This window comes from Candidozyma auris, chromosome 2, assembly GCF_003013715.1.
Source record: "Candidozyma auris chromosome 2, complete sequence".
NCBI lineage: Eukaryota > Fungi > Ascomycota > Pichiomycetes > Serinales > Metschnikowiaceae > Candidozyma > Candidozyma auris.
This window is the reverse complement of record NC_072813.1, coordinates 570998-586862: the sequence shown is the minus strand read 5'-3', so window position 1 is coordinate 586862 and position 15865 is coordinate 570998. Positions and strand designations below refer to the sequence as shown.

The 15865-nt window shown below is 44.7% G+C and overlaps 9 protein-coding genes across 9 annotated transcripts; 8 read left to right on the top strand and 1 right to left on the bottom strand. All coding sequences in view use genetic code 12, as the record gives it.

The window, feature by feature from the left end:
• Window positions 1-372: 372 nt before the first annotated feature.
• On the top strand, window positions 373-1104 carry CJI96_0001726 (uncharacterized protein; the record flags this gene model as incomplete). The annotated part of the gene is made up of 1 exon (XM_029035258.2): window positions 373-1104. One exon carries the CDS (start codon window positions 373-375, stop codon window positions 1102-1104), a length of 732 nt encoding a protein of 243 aa, XP_028890500.2.
• Window positions 1105-2089: 985 nt separating this feature from the next.
• Window positions 2090-5686, top strand: CJI96_0001725 (uncharacterized protein; the record flags this gene model as incomplete). Its single annotated transcript, XM_029035257.2, has 1 exon — window positions 2090-5686. The coding sequence occupies one exon, from the start codon at window positions 2090-2092 to the stop codon at window positions 5684-5686; it is 3597 nt and encodes a 1198-aa protein (XP_028890499.2).
• A 303-nt stretch (window positions 5687-5989) lies between these two features.
• CJI96_0001724 (uncharacterized protein) lies at window positions 5990-7111 on the top strand (the record flags this gene model as incomplete). The annotated part of the gene is made up of 1 exon (XM_029035256.1): window positions 5990-7111. The coding sequence occupies one exon, from the start codon at window positions 5990-5992 to the stop codon at window positions 7109-7111; it is 1122 nt and encodes a 373-aa protein (XP_028890498.1).
• A 177-nt stretch (window positions 7112-7288) lies between these two features.
• Window positions 7289-8410, top strand: CJI96_0001723 (uncharacterized protein; the record flags this gene model as incomplete). The annotated part of the gene is made up of 1 exon (XM_029035255.1): window positions 7289-8410. One exon carries the CDS (start codon window positions 7289-7291, stop codon window positions 8408-8410), a length of 1122 nt encoding a protein of 373 aa, XP_028890497.1.
• Window positions 8411-8468: 58 nt separating this feature from the next.
• On the bottom strand, window positions 8469-9433 carry CJI96_0001722 (thiamine transporter TPC1; the record flags this gene model as incomplete). Its single annotated transcript, XM_029035254.1, has 2 exons — window positions 8469-9279; window positions 9333-9433. 2 exons carry the CDS (start codon window positions 9431-9433, stop codon window positions 8469-8471), a joined length of 912 nt encoding a protein of 303 aa, XP_028890496.1.
• Window positions 9434-9742: 309 nt separating this feature from the next.
• Window positions 9743-11557, top strand: MLH3 (mismatch repair protein MLH3; the record flags this gene model as incomplete). Its single annotated transcript, XM_029035253.2, has 1 exon — window positions 9743-11557. The coding sequence occupies one exon, from the start codon at window positions 9743-9745 to the stop codon at window positions 11555-11557; it is 1815 nt and encodes a 604-aa protein (XP_028890495.2).
• Window positions 11558-11798: 241 nt separating this feature from the next.
• Window positions 11799-12983, top strand: CJI96_0001720 (uncharacterized protein; the record flags this gene model as incomplete). The annotated part of the gene is made up of 1 exon (XM_029035252.2): window positions 11799-12983. One exon carries the CDS (start codon window positions 11799-11801, stop codon window positions 12981-12983), a length of 1185 nt encoding a protein of 394 aa, XP_028890494.2.
• A 343-nt stretch (window positions 12984-13326) lies between these two features.
• On the top strand, window positions 13327-14343 carry CJI96_0001719 (uncharacterized protein; the record flags this gene model as incomplete). The annotated part of the gene is made up of 1 exon (XM_029035251.2): window positions 13327-14343. The coding sequence occupies one exon, from the start codon at window positions 13327-13329 to the stop codon at window positions 14341-14343; it is 1017 nt and encodes a 338-aa protein (XP_028890493.1).
• Window positions 14344-14663: 320 nt separating this feature from the next.
• CJI96_0001718 (acyl-CoA thioesterase II) lies at window positions 14664-15677 on the top strand (the record flags this gene model as incomplete). The annotated part of the gene is made up of 1 exon (XM_029035250.2): window positions 14664-15677. The coding sequence occupies one exon, from the start codon at window positions 14664-14666 to the stop codon at window positions 15675-15677; it is 1014 nt and encodes a 337-aa protein (XP_028890492.2).
• Between the last annotated feature and the right edge of the window lie 188 nt (window positions 15678-15865).

Below are 15865 nucleotides of genomic sequence, written 5' to 3'. Positions count from 1 at the left end.
TTATTTTGCGCATTTGCAGCCGCCCATGCCTTACAACTGCAATGGCGGTGACCCTAAACACCCGTGCCTTCGCATACATTGGACCCCATCATTGCTCTAGAAGCGGTGTCTCAAAAGAAGGCTACCTTGTACATCATATTTTATTCCAGCAGCTGCTGTCATTCCTTCTTTTCTTTCACTATTTGATATCATATGAGTATGCTATTGGACACAGCATCACTAGCTGGGTTTCTAGCACAGTCTCTTTTCATTGAGACAAGGGTCTCTCGCTCTTATGGCGATAACGATTCGGATGGGAAGTGTGAGTTGGTGGGCACTTTTTCTTTAATCACACAGGCATTTCTCGGGCTTCTATGTCTCCTGTCGCTTCTAATGAAAAGATTTTACGAGTACCCTGTGCGCCGAACATGGCCTGTTTGGGCGTTTGATGTATCTAAGCAGGTCATTGGAGCGTTCGGGGTTCATGTGTTCAACGTGCTACTATCAATCATCAAGACGCTGCCTGAGGAGTGGGTAAAAGCCACAGAAGGTGAAGATTCAGGCGATCCGTGTGACTGGTATTTTTTGAGCATTGTGTTTGACTGCACCATTGGCGTTTATGTACTCTACCTCGTGTTCCGCTGCTTCAACTGGTTCTGTAAAACACACCTTGGCATGACGCAAATTGATTCGGGCCAATATGGGCCTGATCCTCACCACCCTAGCAGAAGGGCATACATCAAGCAGCTTGGAATCTATTTCGGGGCATTGATGGTGACCAAGTTCATCCTCTATGGACTTGTGGAGTGCTTCGAGACGCAGCTCTTGTGGATCACGAGTAAGATTCTATTGGCATGGCTCGATGAATATCCGAACGAGTTTGAGATCTTCGTGGTGATGTTCCTCGTGCCTATAGTGATGAATTGCCTTCAGTTGGTATTGATCGACAACTTCATTCAAAACCAGGTGATGAAAAGAACGAACGCAATACGACATAGAAGGATCAGTTTCGGTGGGAATCTCAATGAGAATGATGATGATGAGTCTGAGGCTCTTTTGCCTAAGAGCTCGCCACTAGAGGAAGTCTCCGATGCTCAGTATGGGTCTACAACTCGAATGGTGTAGGAGCAAAATTTAACTATTTAACAGGCAGTTGCCATTCACTAGGCAGATGCCAAACATCTAGAGAGGGAAATATTATTTACAGGGATAATCGGGATAATTATTTAAAGCTCAGTTGGTCTCGAAACCGTAGCCTTTCATACATGTCTTGTACTTTTGGATCAACTCGTCACATTTGCCGGAGTCCTGGCCGTTGAACAAGAGACACTCGTCACGGGTCTTTTTTTCGTCTAAGCATACACAGCAAGGCTTTGGTTTAGACTCCTGCTTGGCTGGTTCGGACATTTTGTAGTAGTAAGTGGGAAGATGGCGTGATCAGATTAAGAGCAAATATGGATGTGTAATCTACACAGTGTGAAATCACGTGACACTGGACGCCGTAGGAGACTTACATAGAATCAAATTACACTGTTTGCTGATAAATACACTTGTTTTGCCTACGAAGTATTATCAAAGAGCAAATTTAGCCACCTGTCTCACTTTCATCCCGTAGCAATTAGCAATCGGTGCCGATGGCCGTGTCGGGAAGACAAGAGCGAGTTTCCTCAGTACGTCAGCAGTCTCTGCTTGGCGTAAATTTTTTATCTTACACATTCTCTGAATCCCCGTTATTAAGGCTTTGTGATTGAGTAATAAGTGATGCTTTCTAAGCTATACAAATATTTTGTTGAACACTTTCCAAACAGAACATAGGCAATGGTTGCGCATTCTTGCACCGATTCTGCAAAAACTTGCAATTCGTATTCACTACATTTCAGCATTTAAAAACAGTCATCGTGGCAAATTCAAAGATAGAAGAACCGTATACTTCTTCGTGAGTAAATGATTCTTTTTGTTCCCTTCTTTGCCTGCCAATATGCGTTTGAAGCTCCGAGCCGCCAACCTCTAGTACGGTGCACCCATGGCCCTCTCCTGTATCGACATACACATAGTGCTCAAGAAGTAACAACTCTGTTACAACGTCATTCGCCACAGAGTCCACCCCACCATGTCTTTAGAGGACGACAATGTGGCACCGTCAGCTCGCATGTCCATGGATACCACTGTCAACATCAATGATGATGTGGCGAGCGAACCCTCTCATGTACTGGACAAGAAGCAGGTGACGGAGTCGGTGTACTCGAACTTTCGTGGATCAATGGGCGATGATAGCATAATTCTGGCATTCAATATCCTCAAGTTGGGGCTAGGCGAGGAGGAGAAGGAGCCCGATGCATTTCTGCCCTTGGGGCCCAATTCGATCTTCGAGCTCACGCTGGCCTCTGACATTGCCCGGGTGAAACAAAACAAGCCTCTCAAGACGTACATCACAGTGAATGGCGGGGCCAATACCGTCTACAACTTGACACAGCCGACGTCGAGGGATATCCCGCAGATACAGCTACAGTCACTTAAGAATAAGGTGTCCTCCAAGAGATTGAGTCAAGATCTTGTAAAGGGCTTGGCTTCGGAATACAAGAGCTTCGAGCAAACGAATAGAACCTTAACAGAGGATGTTTTGAGCAAGTTAGCCGATGGCACGGCTGACCAGGACAGGGGACATGTTAATGAGAGTAATGACGAAATTCCCGCTATTTTTGAGAACCCCGATTTCCACCTCGACGACCCAAGAACTTTCCGTCAAGTCATGGAGAACTCACAAATACTACCAGACCCAGACTCCAATGACAATAGTCACATTGTCAATAACACAGAAGTTCAGGAGAAGCTCTCCCATTATCTAGATAGAGTTGAGGTTGAGCTAATAAGCGAAATTTCAAAAACGTCAGACTCCTTTTTCAGTACATTGGGCGAGGTCCAGAGTATCAAGGCAGACGGTCTTGAATGCATGGAGCAGTTTCGAGCTATAAAAGATAAACTTAGCAGCATTGAAATTGGACAAGCCAAACGCGGTCTCGAGATATTAGATATGCTTGACGAGCGACAAAATTTGTGTCACTTGGAGTCATCAGTGCTACAAATTCAACAAGTTATTATCTTGTTCAAAAGGGCCGAAAAGTATTTCGCAGAGGGCAACCACAGCAAGTGTCTCGATAGCATACTTATCATTGAACACTTGATTGAGGGTACTAGTCGAGAAGATTACCCAGACCCAGTAACTTACAAGGATTACCCTAGGTTTGAATATCCGATGGTGAGCTTACGTGGCATCCCTGCACTCACACCTATCAAAAACAAATTAACCACGCTAAAAGAGCTTTGCAGCAGAGGTTACATCGAGTCTTTCCTTGATTTGCTTCTCGAGGACCTCAGGTCGCATTACAAACTGGTTAGTCTGAGAGACACCATGAACAGAATCTACGTGTCCGTTTATCGCGGGAAATATGATACTGAACCAAATACATCATACGCTAAAGTTTCTACAGAAACTAAAGAGCAGCTCACAACATTCATTCAAAGTCTACACAAATCGAGTCACTTGATCGAGGCTTTTGCAGAGTACCAAAATAAAATAATTGCAGAGGTGAAAGCTATTATTAGGGCTCGTTTACCCCTGCTGAGCCGCCTCGACCCCGCGCAGCTAGAAGCTTCGTCAAATCCAGACTCAAGAGACTCTTCTATACCCCCGGACTCGAGTCAAATGGGGGAGTCAACATCCATGGCCACCAATTCACTCTTTAATAATATAAAAGAGCTCTCGCATGATGAGTTTCTCGGCATGATGAAAGAAACATTTTCCAATCTTTCCGAATGCTTGAGACGCCTCACTATCCACCAGAAACTTCTACTTGATTTGTCGTTGAGCTCATTGACAGAGAACGATACATTTGATGTAATGTCTTTGGACATCACTAATTCTATTAACAGAGCTATAGAGCTTACCCAAGTTCGTTTAGCCAAGGTTTCTAATGTTCGTCTGGAACAATTATGTGAAACTAGCATCGAGGACTACTTGAAATTTTACACATATGGCTCAGCTTATTTGCTGGAGTGTGAATTCATCAATCCTGGTTACAATGCGACGGAACCTGGAAGCTCATTGTATAAGTGGATAAAAAACCATGTTGGACTTTATTTGCATCGCTTTCATAATAATTCTATAAAGCGCTTCGCTCACAACTGTGACAAGGAGATATGGAAGGAGTGTACTGATGCCAATGAAATCGGCACACATCAAATCCTTCTCGATGAAGTCTTAGAGTATTGCAAATATCATGAGACAGAAGGTAAATCTGGGTCTAATGGCAAAAAGTGGTCTGATTTATTGGTGTTTTATGAGCAAGATACCCACGACAAAGAAGTAGAGGAGAAAAGGGCCTTCGAAAAAGTGAAGTTCGAGATCAACAAGCGCAACTATTTGGTCCCGCCGCTAATGCTAGATGTTGTGGGGAGCATTCGTGGATACCTTGTTTTATCCTCTATTTTTTCGTCTAGAGCGCCAACTCTCAGGTCTTATATCCTTACTTATTTCAGAGTTGTGAACTCGAGAACTTCACAAGCAATCCTTGGTGCTGGAGCCACAAACAAGGAAAAAGCTGGTCTTAAACATATAACTACAAAGCATATTGCACTTTGCATCCAAACAATCGAGTTTGCTCAGGATATTCTTAGGTCTATTCAGCACGTTTTCAGGGAGCAGGAAGTGGAAGTGAATCAGGGGCAGCAGAATGCCGAGGAACTTACTTTTGAGAAGATGTTGATCAATTACCAAGAGCACGAAAGAGAATTGTCTCATAAGATCGTGCAGCTCATAAAAGACCGTACGAGCAGTCATTTTCATGCAATTAAACAGATTAATTGGTCAGAGCCACTAAAGGCTGGTCAGCAATGCCATCCATACATGGAAGCTCTATCAAAAGACACGATAACGGTTTTCAAAATTCTCTCAAAATATTTACGAGAGACGGAATACTCTTCCATATTACTGCAAATTTTTGAAAATTACAAGAAATTATTATTGAATTGTTTTTGCACGGAGCTACCGCAATTCAAGGACTTCAATGAGAAGCACTCTTTGCTCAAAGACATCGACTTTTTCAGAGTTAAATTGGGTGAAATTCCAGGTTACGGAAATTCAGGCCAAGTCATTTGGGAAAACGTGAATGCATTGCCTACCATTGAAGATGCAAGAATGGAAGAAGTAATGAAGAACAATATTGAGGGAGAAAGAGCAGCAGCTGCTAGAAGCTCTGCAGACATAAATGGAGTTGAAGAGAAGAAAGAGAACAACGAAAAGGAATCACTCGCGTCGACACAGTCGAAGACCGACGACAATGCTGAGCGACGTGCAAAGACTTCTATCGAAGACCCCAGCAACGAGGGACAAGGAAGCAAAGTTGCAGAGGACGCCTCAAACTCAGGGGATAAAGCTGAGCCAAAACAAGGCGAGGAAAATAATACTGATTATGCAGAGCGTGAGGAAACGAAGAAAGTGGCTAGTACCCCCTCAATTCCAGAGGGCCACCAAGTCAATGAGCAGGCAACAATCATCGCAGAGCCGGAAGAGGTCGTCGCAGAGAAACTCGACGAAGATCCAACAGTCGGAGATTCAGAAGAGAAATCCGAGCAGGCGGAAGACGCCGCCACGGGTGAACCCTCCACTCCAACGAAATTTAATGGACCTCCAGCTCAGGATGAGAGCTAGCGAAGTGCATCGCTTTCGATGATCAAGTCGTTGTAGGCAGCGGGATAAGCTGATGAAGTATTACTGTATAGCAGCAGGAGAATACGCTGCTATCACGTTAGAGTTTACACTACAATGACGATAATTCGCATGAGTTTCGAACTGATAGGGATTCCAATCTTCAGTGATGGAAGGCGGGATCGTTTATTAGATCTACCCCACAAATAATAAGCTCACCTCACGTGCGAGGCACGCCTATAACGACTGTGGCTCATGTAGAATACATTTGAAAGAAGATTCTCTTCACTTTGTGATTCACAAATAATGTCTTTCCAGCAAATTGAAATTTTGGACTTGGAGAAGGCGTTTGATCCACAGACAAAGCCCGATTTTCTCGCAAAGCTTCGTCATTCGCTTATCAATGTGGGGTTTCTTATTCTAGTGAATCATGAGAAGTACGGACCCTCTAGGCAAGATTTCGGCGACATCAAGGAACAACTGATTCAATTCTTCAAACTTCCTGATGAGGTGAAACGTGAATGCGAGATGATTCACTCTCCCCATTTTCTAGGTTATACAAGACTAGCAAACGAAATCACGGCTTCTCACACGGACTGGAGGGAGCAGATAGATTTAGCCACAGAATTGCCTCCGCCAAAAGAGGGAGAACCCATTTACAAGAATATTGAGGGGCCGAATTTGTGGCCCGACGAACGATATATACCCAATTTCAGGAAGGTGGTGACCAACTACATTGAAAAGATGACGCAGTTGAGTACATTATTTCGGCGACTTGTGTGTGAAGCCATAGGACTCCCGGAAACTGCGCTAGACGGGTACTTCAAAGAAAATCAGCAATGTAAGATGAAGCTCATTGCATATCCAGACTCTAACGCTCTTCAGGGGGTGAAATCGCAAGCTTTGGATGATGACCCTGAAACCCGTCAAGGTGTAGGGCCACACCGTGACTCTGACCTTCTCACATATATATACCAGGCAACGCCACATAAAAACTCACTTCAAGTGCAAAATTTCCAAGGAAAATGGATCACAGTTGATAACATACCCAACAGCCTTGTGGTGAATGCTGGACAGACACTCGAGGCCATCACCAACGGAGTGTGCAAGGCCACCATCCACCGGGTTTGCAGCCCACAGGCCGGATTAGGGACGAGGATATCCATCCCGTTTTTTCAGACCATTGACCTTGACTCGCGGAAACTGGCCGTAGAAAACATTCCAGAGGAGGTGCTCAAGCTCAAAGAAGAAAGAGACAAGGCTATTGAGGGCTGGGGCGTCGATGTTGGTTTCCAGTTCACCCCAGACATTTCGCAGCACGCGGTGGGACATGCTGTTTTTCGCAATCGCATCAAGTCGCATCAGGATGTGGCTGCAAAGTGGTACCCATCCATTCTCCAAGAAGTGCGCCAGCTATACTCCAAGTAGTATAATCTGCTTCTTCTCAAGCTCCAACGAACCGACAAGATGATGACTTTTAATTGCACATTCTCATTTATCAGCAAACTTTATTTTGTATATTATCAGAACTATGTGTGCCCACCTCTCGATGTTATCGCACTGCACAATGTAGACCGAAGACAGAATCCTACCACTCCACCAAGAATGATATCGTCGTCAGAAAAGATCTTTCGAGATGTGGTAGAAAATACTCGTTTGGGGCAAGACAAAGAGCTAGTACAGCTATTGAAGCACAACCAAGAGTCGAAATCTGCATTGTACGAAGAAGTGGAGAGGCTTATCCACGAGCTCAACCTCGTGGAGTATAAAGTGGCTCAACAGACTGGAGAAACAATAGAAGATGAAAAAGCGTTTCCGAAAGAGGGTAGTCTGAAGGCACTTCGAAAACCTTTCGAGGATTGGGACGAGGGCACTGAGAGGCGACTATCGAATGAGATACGGAATCTCACAAAGGGAGAAACTTCCCCACAGGCGATTCCTGGATCGCTTGCTACGGCCATGATAAGCAATATAATCGTCAGTTCAAAAGTAACCAATTTGGAAAACGAGGAATACACGCCAGTCCCCAATCAGAAACAGCGAAAAGGGTCCATCAAGGAGACTTTCAAAAGATATAGGGCCAGGCTTCAGCACCCTGAGTTGGCGATATCGCACGGCCAGAAGGGCCACAGTCGAACAGCAAGCTCACAGACTGTGAAGGCGTCTCGACGGACATCCCTTGTTGGCGAAGTTTTACCCGAATATATCCGCAAGCAGCTAACTTTAGAGAGCGAGCCATCTGCATCGCTGGAGCACCAATCACCAGATAGAAATCGGAGCATATCACCAAACACTCGCTCAAACCCAAGCGAGGGCCACATTTCTGATACTCTTGATGCTACAAAACGAAGGGTTTCCGAAGGTCATTCATCGAGACACACCGATAATGTAAACTCATCAAAAAGGCTACATTCATGGGATCTGCGACGAGTAGCTGACAACAATCAGGCAAGTCGGTTCAAAAACGTTTTGGTCAACTCACAGTCACTCTACGTTAGGAAGGACGATGATAGCATGAATACCTCTCATGACAGTTATGAGTTTGGAGTTTCTGAATCAGACAAAGAGTACATCCTGCCTAGTCTGTTTACAAGATCCATTGAGGATATTCAAGGACACGAAATGCTTTTCAATCGTACTGATGATGAAGGTGAACAAGAGGACGAAGGTGACGAGGATGCGGAGGCTAACGATGAAGACGATGGGGATTACCTATTCAAAACGTGACTAGTTCTATAATAAAATGCAAATATCTTTGGTTCCAAATGCAAGGGCCAGATGATGTCTATTGAACAAGCAACCTAGCCTTTCTGGTGAAATTGATGGAGTATTCGTAGACGAAGACTGAGATGGCGCTTGAAGGCGCTGACTTCATGAGAGAGACAAGGAACCCTCTATAAAAGCCGAGAATTCCGTGCTGCCTTAGGTTTGTTAGGAAGAGTTGAAGACCGCTCCTCAGACTGTCCATCTGCATCCTTTTTCGCAACGTGTCTAAGGGAAATGTGATGCCTTTGGCAGTTGTCCCTGCTGTGAATCCACAAACTGCTTCAACGCCCCACACCTGAAAGCCAAATTTGTCATAAATTCTGTTCGTGGCCGCTCTAGCAAGCGAGTACGACCAGAAGAAGAGACCAGAAGATGCAATAATAGAAAGAAGCGAGGGTCGGATGCCTGCAAAGAAGCCTAGAATACCTTTTTCTTCGTGTAAGTGTTTGGCGACCTTTGTCATGGACAAAAAGTTCTTTGCTTCACTGGCTGCTAGCCTGGTTCGGAGAAGATCGAAGGGGTATGTCACCACCGTGCTTGTCAAACCAGCGCCGCAACCAACAATGAATGTGTGAAATGAAGGACTGATATTGAAGTTCCATGAGTTTTGCAATTCTCGAAGATGAGTGTTTAAATACGAGTAGGATGTGAACTGAGATGCTCCGTATAGTATGTAGAGGATCTCGGCGGGAACATTACCCTTCCATAGCGCCTTGATACCCTCCTTTTTAAGGAGATTCATGATCGTTTGGGAGCCTGAGATATGCTGCTTTTGACTATGTTGGAGCTGAAGTCTGATCTTGATAGTGTCCATGGGAGCAGTGATGGCTCTTAAAGTTAGTATTCAGAAGAATCGAAGCATCCAGTGTGACAATGCACATACCTGGCAACTGCTCCCGAGATCGAGCCTGCCACTAGAGACTCAGCTGGAGAAACATCAGATCCTTTCAGTAGATGATCCTCTCGTGGACTGGCTTGTTTCATGGAGTAGCTTGGAGTGGACAAGAAGATGCTCGTGGCGCAGACCTTGATGTTTCTAGGGTCGCAGTAGCGCGAGCTCCGACTCCGAAGATGATTCAGAGTCAAAGGCACTACACGAGAGAGTCAAAATGGAAATCAAATAGTAGTCTATTTTAGTAGCTTGACTTTAAAGAAATGCTAGTGGTTGCTTTGAATACCCCCGACTCCCAACACCAGCATTAGGCCAGATACCAGCTAGGTCTGAAAAGGGTAAAATATGCACTTCGCATTGTGGAAGTTACTAACCTACACTCTTCTGTAATCACCAATGCTATGATCCGATGCTTGGACTCAGGCACAGTGTCCAAGCTACGAGGCAGCGTACTAGTGGAATCTCCTGAAGCTGCCGTACGGGAATTGGTTCAAAACTCCATTGACGCTGGCGCTAGACACATCACCCTCAAGTTTCACTTTGACACATTAAGCTTATGTGTAGAAGACGATGGCGAGGGAATTGCTGAAGAGGATTTACCAAAAGTGGGCCTCGCAAATCATACGTCTAAGTATGATTCATCACAAAGTTATGGCTATCGTGGAGAGGCACTTTATGCATTATATAACACCAGCAGCTGCGTGGTGGTGTATTCCAAGCAGAGAGGTGGTTCGAGATGGCAGAGTAAGGTCCTTGGCGACGAAGATGAAAAGATAGATCGTGTTCTTAATGACTTCTTTGGACCGAGCTTTGGACCTCATGGTACTGTGGTGATGATTCTGCGGTTGTTTGGACCATTTCCCGTTCGCTGGGAGCTTGCCAAGCGTAAGGTTGCCAAGCTAATGAGAAGCATATGGAGAGTGCTATTTATGAGTTTGGCAACTTCCAAAACGACTGTCGAAGCTTATTTAATTGAATCGATGGATGAAAAGTCCTCAGTTCGTAAGGTGTTGGACACACGAGGATGCTCTACAATACCTGATTTATTTGTCACCCTATTTGGCCCCTCAAAGCTTGATTTTTATCATTTCCAAGACCACAACACAGCGATAGACATGTATATTACACAAGAACCTATTTTGATGCGGGACCTAAAATTTGTCTTTTTTGAGAACCGCTCCTTGTATCCACCAAAGGAATGGTGCATGAGTATTGGACGCTATATTTTTCAATTAAAGTACGGGAGCATGAAAGGATATTTCAATCAATCGATTGATAACCAGACTGGCTACGTTATCTTGGTCACATCGACTTCTACATCTCGACGCCTACTCTCTAATTTCATGCCGGAGCGTTCCACAGTTCACAAAGAAATTTTGGACAGTGTAAGGAAAGCTATTAGCTCTGTGTTTATGGATGACAATGCAAACAAAATTACACCGAGAAGGGGCCGTGTGAATGTGGCGGAGCAGGCTTCACCATCTACTTCGTGTACAATTTCATCCGAGAGTGAAGATGATACACAAAATATAAGAGAAGTCTCTCAAGATCTCTTCAAAAGCGGCCCTGACGTTATCAATCAGGTTGACTCCTCCTTTATCCTCATCAAAAGTGAGCAGCATATATATATCGCTGACCAGCATGCTTGCGACGAAAGAGTCATCTACGAAGAGCTATTACAAGAATTCTTAGACAGCTTTCATGATCCATTCATAGACATGCGTGTAAAGTGTCCAGTTGCAATTGAGATAGACATTGAAGCTGCTCATATGAATGACTTGGTGGCTCGAAAAGACTATCTCAGGTCGTTTGGCATCGATTTTGCTTTGCAAGATAGCAAAATTGCGATCACCCATTTACCAGCAGTTTTGATTTCAAAGGCTATTGACATCTCTTCATTGAGGTCATTTATGTTCGAATTAGCGGATGTGCTTCATGAGGACAATCTCTTCAGATGCCACTCCACCGACTGGTTCAGGACGATCGAACGCATACCTAAACCTATTAGGGAAGTACTTGCTACGAAGTCATGCAAGCTAGCGATCAAATTTGGCAAGCGATTATCCACCAACGAAATGGCGCACTTGATAGGTGAGTTGGGAAAGTGTCGACTCTTCACACAGTGTTCCCATGGAAGGCCAACAATCGTACCACTTGGGAACATTGATACATTGGCAAACTATAAAGCCTTTCAAGAAGATTTTACCCTTCAGTGACGTAGATTCCAGTCAGGATTTTGCCTACATACCGTGGTTGCACATCTCCGCCCTTTGTCACCCATAACGGTATATATTTTCAACTCCCTATTCAATCTACTATTTCATAACTCATTTATTTATACACACATTGGTAAGGTCATCGTTAATCCAAACTCATGTAAACTTTCATCGATATGTCCTGCAAATAGCTGTATGGCCATCTCTATGCGTAAGCTTGTATGTACATCACGACAACAACATGAACTCACCCGAATCAGTGAAATTCTATTCTGGAACAGGCTCATTCTTTGAAGATACTGATAAATCCAGAGATCCGGCTTCAACACCCTTGAGACGTCTTCCTAACCCGGATGTAAATCTGATTCTACATGAGATCAGCGAAGGTAGACAAATTCACCAAACCACTAAACATCAGTTAACCACGGCAACAAACAATAGATCGGCACAGTATTCGAACTTTAACAACCTAAATGACCTTATTCCCGTATCAGCAGCCTCTTTGCAAGTTGCGAGGGCGAGAATGCCATTGAGCTCAAAGGAGAAAGATCAGCTTTTCATGAACCTGACAACAGAGGAAATATCCAAACCACTGGTTTTTTACAAGCCATTATATCAAAGGAGAAACCTTCTTCCAGATGGGTTTCTCCCGCCTAGACCTCATCTGGCCAAAAAACACACAATTTCCCGACCATTTTCGCAGTCACAAGAGAGGAATGGTGAGGAGAATGATGAAGAGCTCTCGGAATCAACACCTACGGGGACATGGATCAGTCCAGTCATGAGAGAAGCATTGGGCAGGCAAGTCAACAAGGAAATAATATTTAAAACTCTTTGCTTGAACGTCTTTAGGTTGGTAGCATTACACTTGCTTCTACTCTTTGTGGAGTACCTCTACAAATTATACCAGCTCAACCATCAGTACTCACAAGTTCTTCGAAGACATGCCGCCTGGGCTCGCTACATTGAGAACGAGGAAGGCATCATTCCCACGATATGGCCACACGTACGTCATGTGCAGTGGATTTTTATCTTGGGCATAATAATCAGCCTAATTCGTCTTGCAAGACCGCAAGACCAATGTTACGACTTGCCTCTCACCGATAAGCAGAGACAATTGATTGGTCTCAGTCCGTTGGCGACGTGTCAGCTTGATGAAGACGGCAGCGATAGTTATGCTCTAAAGAAGCGCCAATTTGAACTGAAGACCCATTGCCGGTTGGCCCCCCCTCGGTACCTGAAAATCAATGGCTCGCTCTACTCAATGGATGAATTAAACCCTAAGGCTACCACTGAGGAGCCGGAAATTGCTCTCTCTGACTATTTACCTTCCAGATCTGCGGCAAAACCATTGCAAAGAGCTGGGCATCTTTCAAAAGATGAACAGGAGCGTATTTCAAAGAAGTATCATGAGAAATTTAGATGAGTTGAGTTTTGAGTCTCAGTAATTTATAACAACTGCTAGGCTCAATCTCGTTTATACAGACACACTTGTTGGGCACAAACCCTCATAAATTTACGAGACATAATCGGCAACTACTGGACCACTTGTGCCGACGTTATTGTTCTATCCTGAGGGTTCGCACATGCCGCAGACTCTGCACGTGAAACAAACCCTTATTATGCGCAAACCGTTTATGAGAGATCTTCAACAAATTCAGTGCGGGGTGAAACTGTATTCTTGTTCGGAGCTAGTGTTTTGCGACAATAGCTTATAAAGAGCCGGCACGACCCTACTATTCACAATTCTGTACGCTACAAAGATTACCATGGCCCTTTCCCCACCAAATGACTTAAATCACGATCCAGGTGATTTTGAGGAAGCGTTTCGTGTGATCAAAGTTGACGAAAACACCTGGGTTGGTGCTCATCCTTTGAGACTTCCAATTGCAGGCGCCAGGGGCGTCTATGGTGGCCACACATGTGCTCAGACGCTATTAGTGGCGATGGAATCAGCACCAGGCTTTATTCCACACTCGTTTCACTCCCATTTCATCAAAGCTGGTTCCCACAAAATTCCATATACATTTAAAGTAACCAGGTTGCACGACGGAAGAAACTTTTGCATGAGAGAAATCAAGGTAATTCAAAAAGACGTCATTATCTACACAGCGTTAAGTTCTTTGATCAAGAAAGGTAAGACGGTGACGTCTGGGGACTTAAACATTATGCATCCTCCGCCTCCGCTTTTTCGAAAGTACCCTGACCCTAGCGAACTAAGAGTTATCACTCATACTGACTTTGTGCGAAATGCATTCTCGAAGGAGTTTGAAGACTACACGTTGTGTCCCGAGGAGGACAACCTTCGGGCGGCTGAAAGATGGATTACCGTGTGGAGCGGGCTCCAACAACCAAAGAAGAGTAATATGGTGGACCCGAAATATAATTATGTGGGATTGGCCGATCTTTCGGACTCAGCATTGCTTACAACTTTGGCCAGAGTTTTGCATCTCCACTGGAATCCAACGGTGGAAAACCCTTACGAAAGCTTTGATGAAGATAAAGATGCAAGAAACATCATGAATGTCACATTGAATGCATTACACATTTTCCACTACAATGCCATGTCTCTTGACCACCATTTGTACTTCCATTCTGACGACTTCAATGCGTTTAACATTGTCAAGGACTGGTTGACGTTAACGTACCAGTTTAAGATCTTGAGAAACAATCGAGCGTTGGTGCGCGGCTACTTCTACAATAAGGAAGGCAATTGTGTAGCAACAGTGATACAAGAAGGGCTAACCTACATGAGGCCTGGAGTTCCCAACAAGCACAGAATATGAAGGAAAAAGCACATTGATCAATATCTGCTGGCATCTGCTTCAGTACGTGAAAGCTTTTTGTGGACTTCATCCAGCGCACTGCGTACATAGAACCAGCAAAATACGGCTCGTGTAAAAGAAATTACAGGGGACACAGAGATCTCCACAATTCTTTAGCATAAAACCCGTACACCGCAGACTCATCAGCAGCATGCGGGAAGCGATATAACCTCGGTTGCACGTATAACGAGAAAATATAAAGCCCGCCCAAAAAACTAGAGTACTTATAACAGACACTTTTTTCTCAAATTCTTCTCAAATAAAGGAACTTCACACATCATATGAGTCTTGAAGAACTTTACGAAAACCCAAACGTCTCCCGCATGGAGGAAAAGTTCTCCGTGATTAAGAAGCTGGACACGGAGTACGAAGGAAAATACCCATTAGAACTTTTCAGAGAAGGCGCTCGAGGTGTATATGGTGGTGAGTTTGCAGCGCAGAGTTTGCTGGCCGCTTATGATTCCGTGGATGACCCAGAATTCTCTCCACACTCATTCCACTCGCATTTTCTCAAGGCTGGGCTGAACCAGCTGAAGATGCGGTTCGAAGTAGAAAAGACGTCTCAGGGTAGAAACTACTGCTCGAGGTTGGTGAAGACGTACCAGCTGCACACAAACCAGCTCTGTTACATCATGACGGTGTCGTTTGTGCGAAAGAATCTGATTGACCAAAGGAAGAAGGAGTTTGCCCAGCTTGGCGACGATCAGAAGTACCATCCTCGAACAAAGATTCCAATAGAGTTCACAAGCAGCCCTCATCCATGGTTCGATAAGTACGTGAAGAAGCTCGACTCGCTTCCCTCGTTTGAGCACACCAATGGGAACTTGCTTACGGTGCTTCCACCAGAAGTGATGAGAGAGAACCCACTGAAAAAAGAGCTCTCTCTTGAAATCCCTTACCGTCACTATGGAGGGTTCTTCAAGGTGAACGATGACTTGAGCAAGGCCAAGAACCCAGATAAGCAGAGACACATTGATCTCACTTTTGGATCGGACTCGTATTTCTTGATGACAATGGTGAGAGCGCTCGGGATTCCCTTGATGTCGAAAGGTGCATTGGACTTCTTCAGGGTGTCGTTGGACCACACGGTGTACTTCCACGACAGCGACTTTGATCCGACCGACTTTATGTTTATGGACTATAACTTCGAGAGATTGGCCAACGACAGAGTGTTGTGCAGCGTCAAGATCTACTCGAGACAAAGAAAGCACGTTGCCACGGTGATCCAGGAGGCCCTCACGTTTGTACCGCTCGCTTTGGCTGACAGAGCCAAGGGAGCCACCTATAAGCTTTAGGGCGGTGAGGTGTGTGAATGAGGTCCGAGTGGGAGGACCCTGACGGGTAAATATATATTTATTGTAAGCTTTGTACGGAGAAACTTATGCTAGAAACGAACAATGAACGCTAAATTAGACGGCATTGTAGATGTAAGAGAAGATGGCTTTTGTGGAAAGTTGTTTAAAGACGCAAGCCAAAGTAGAAC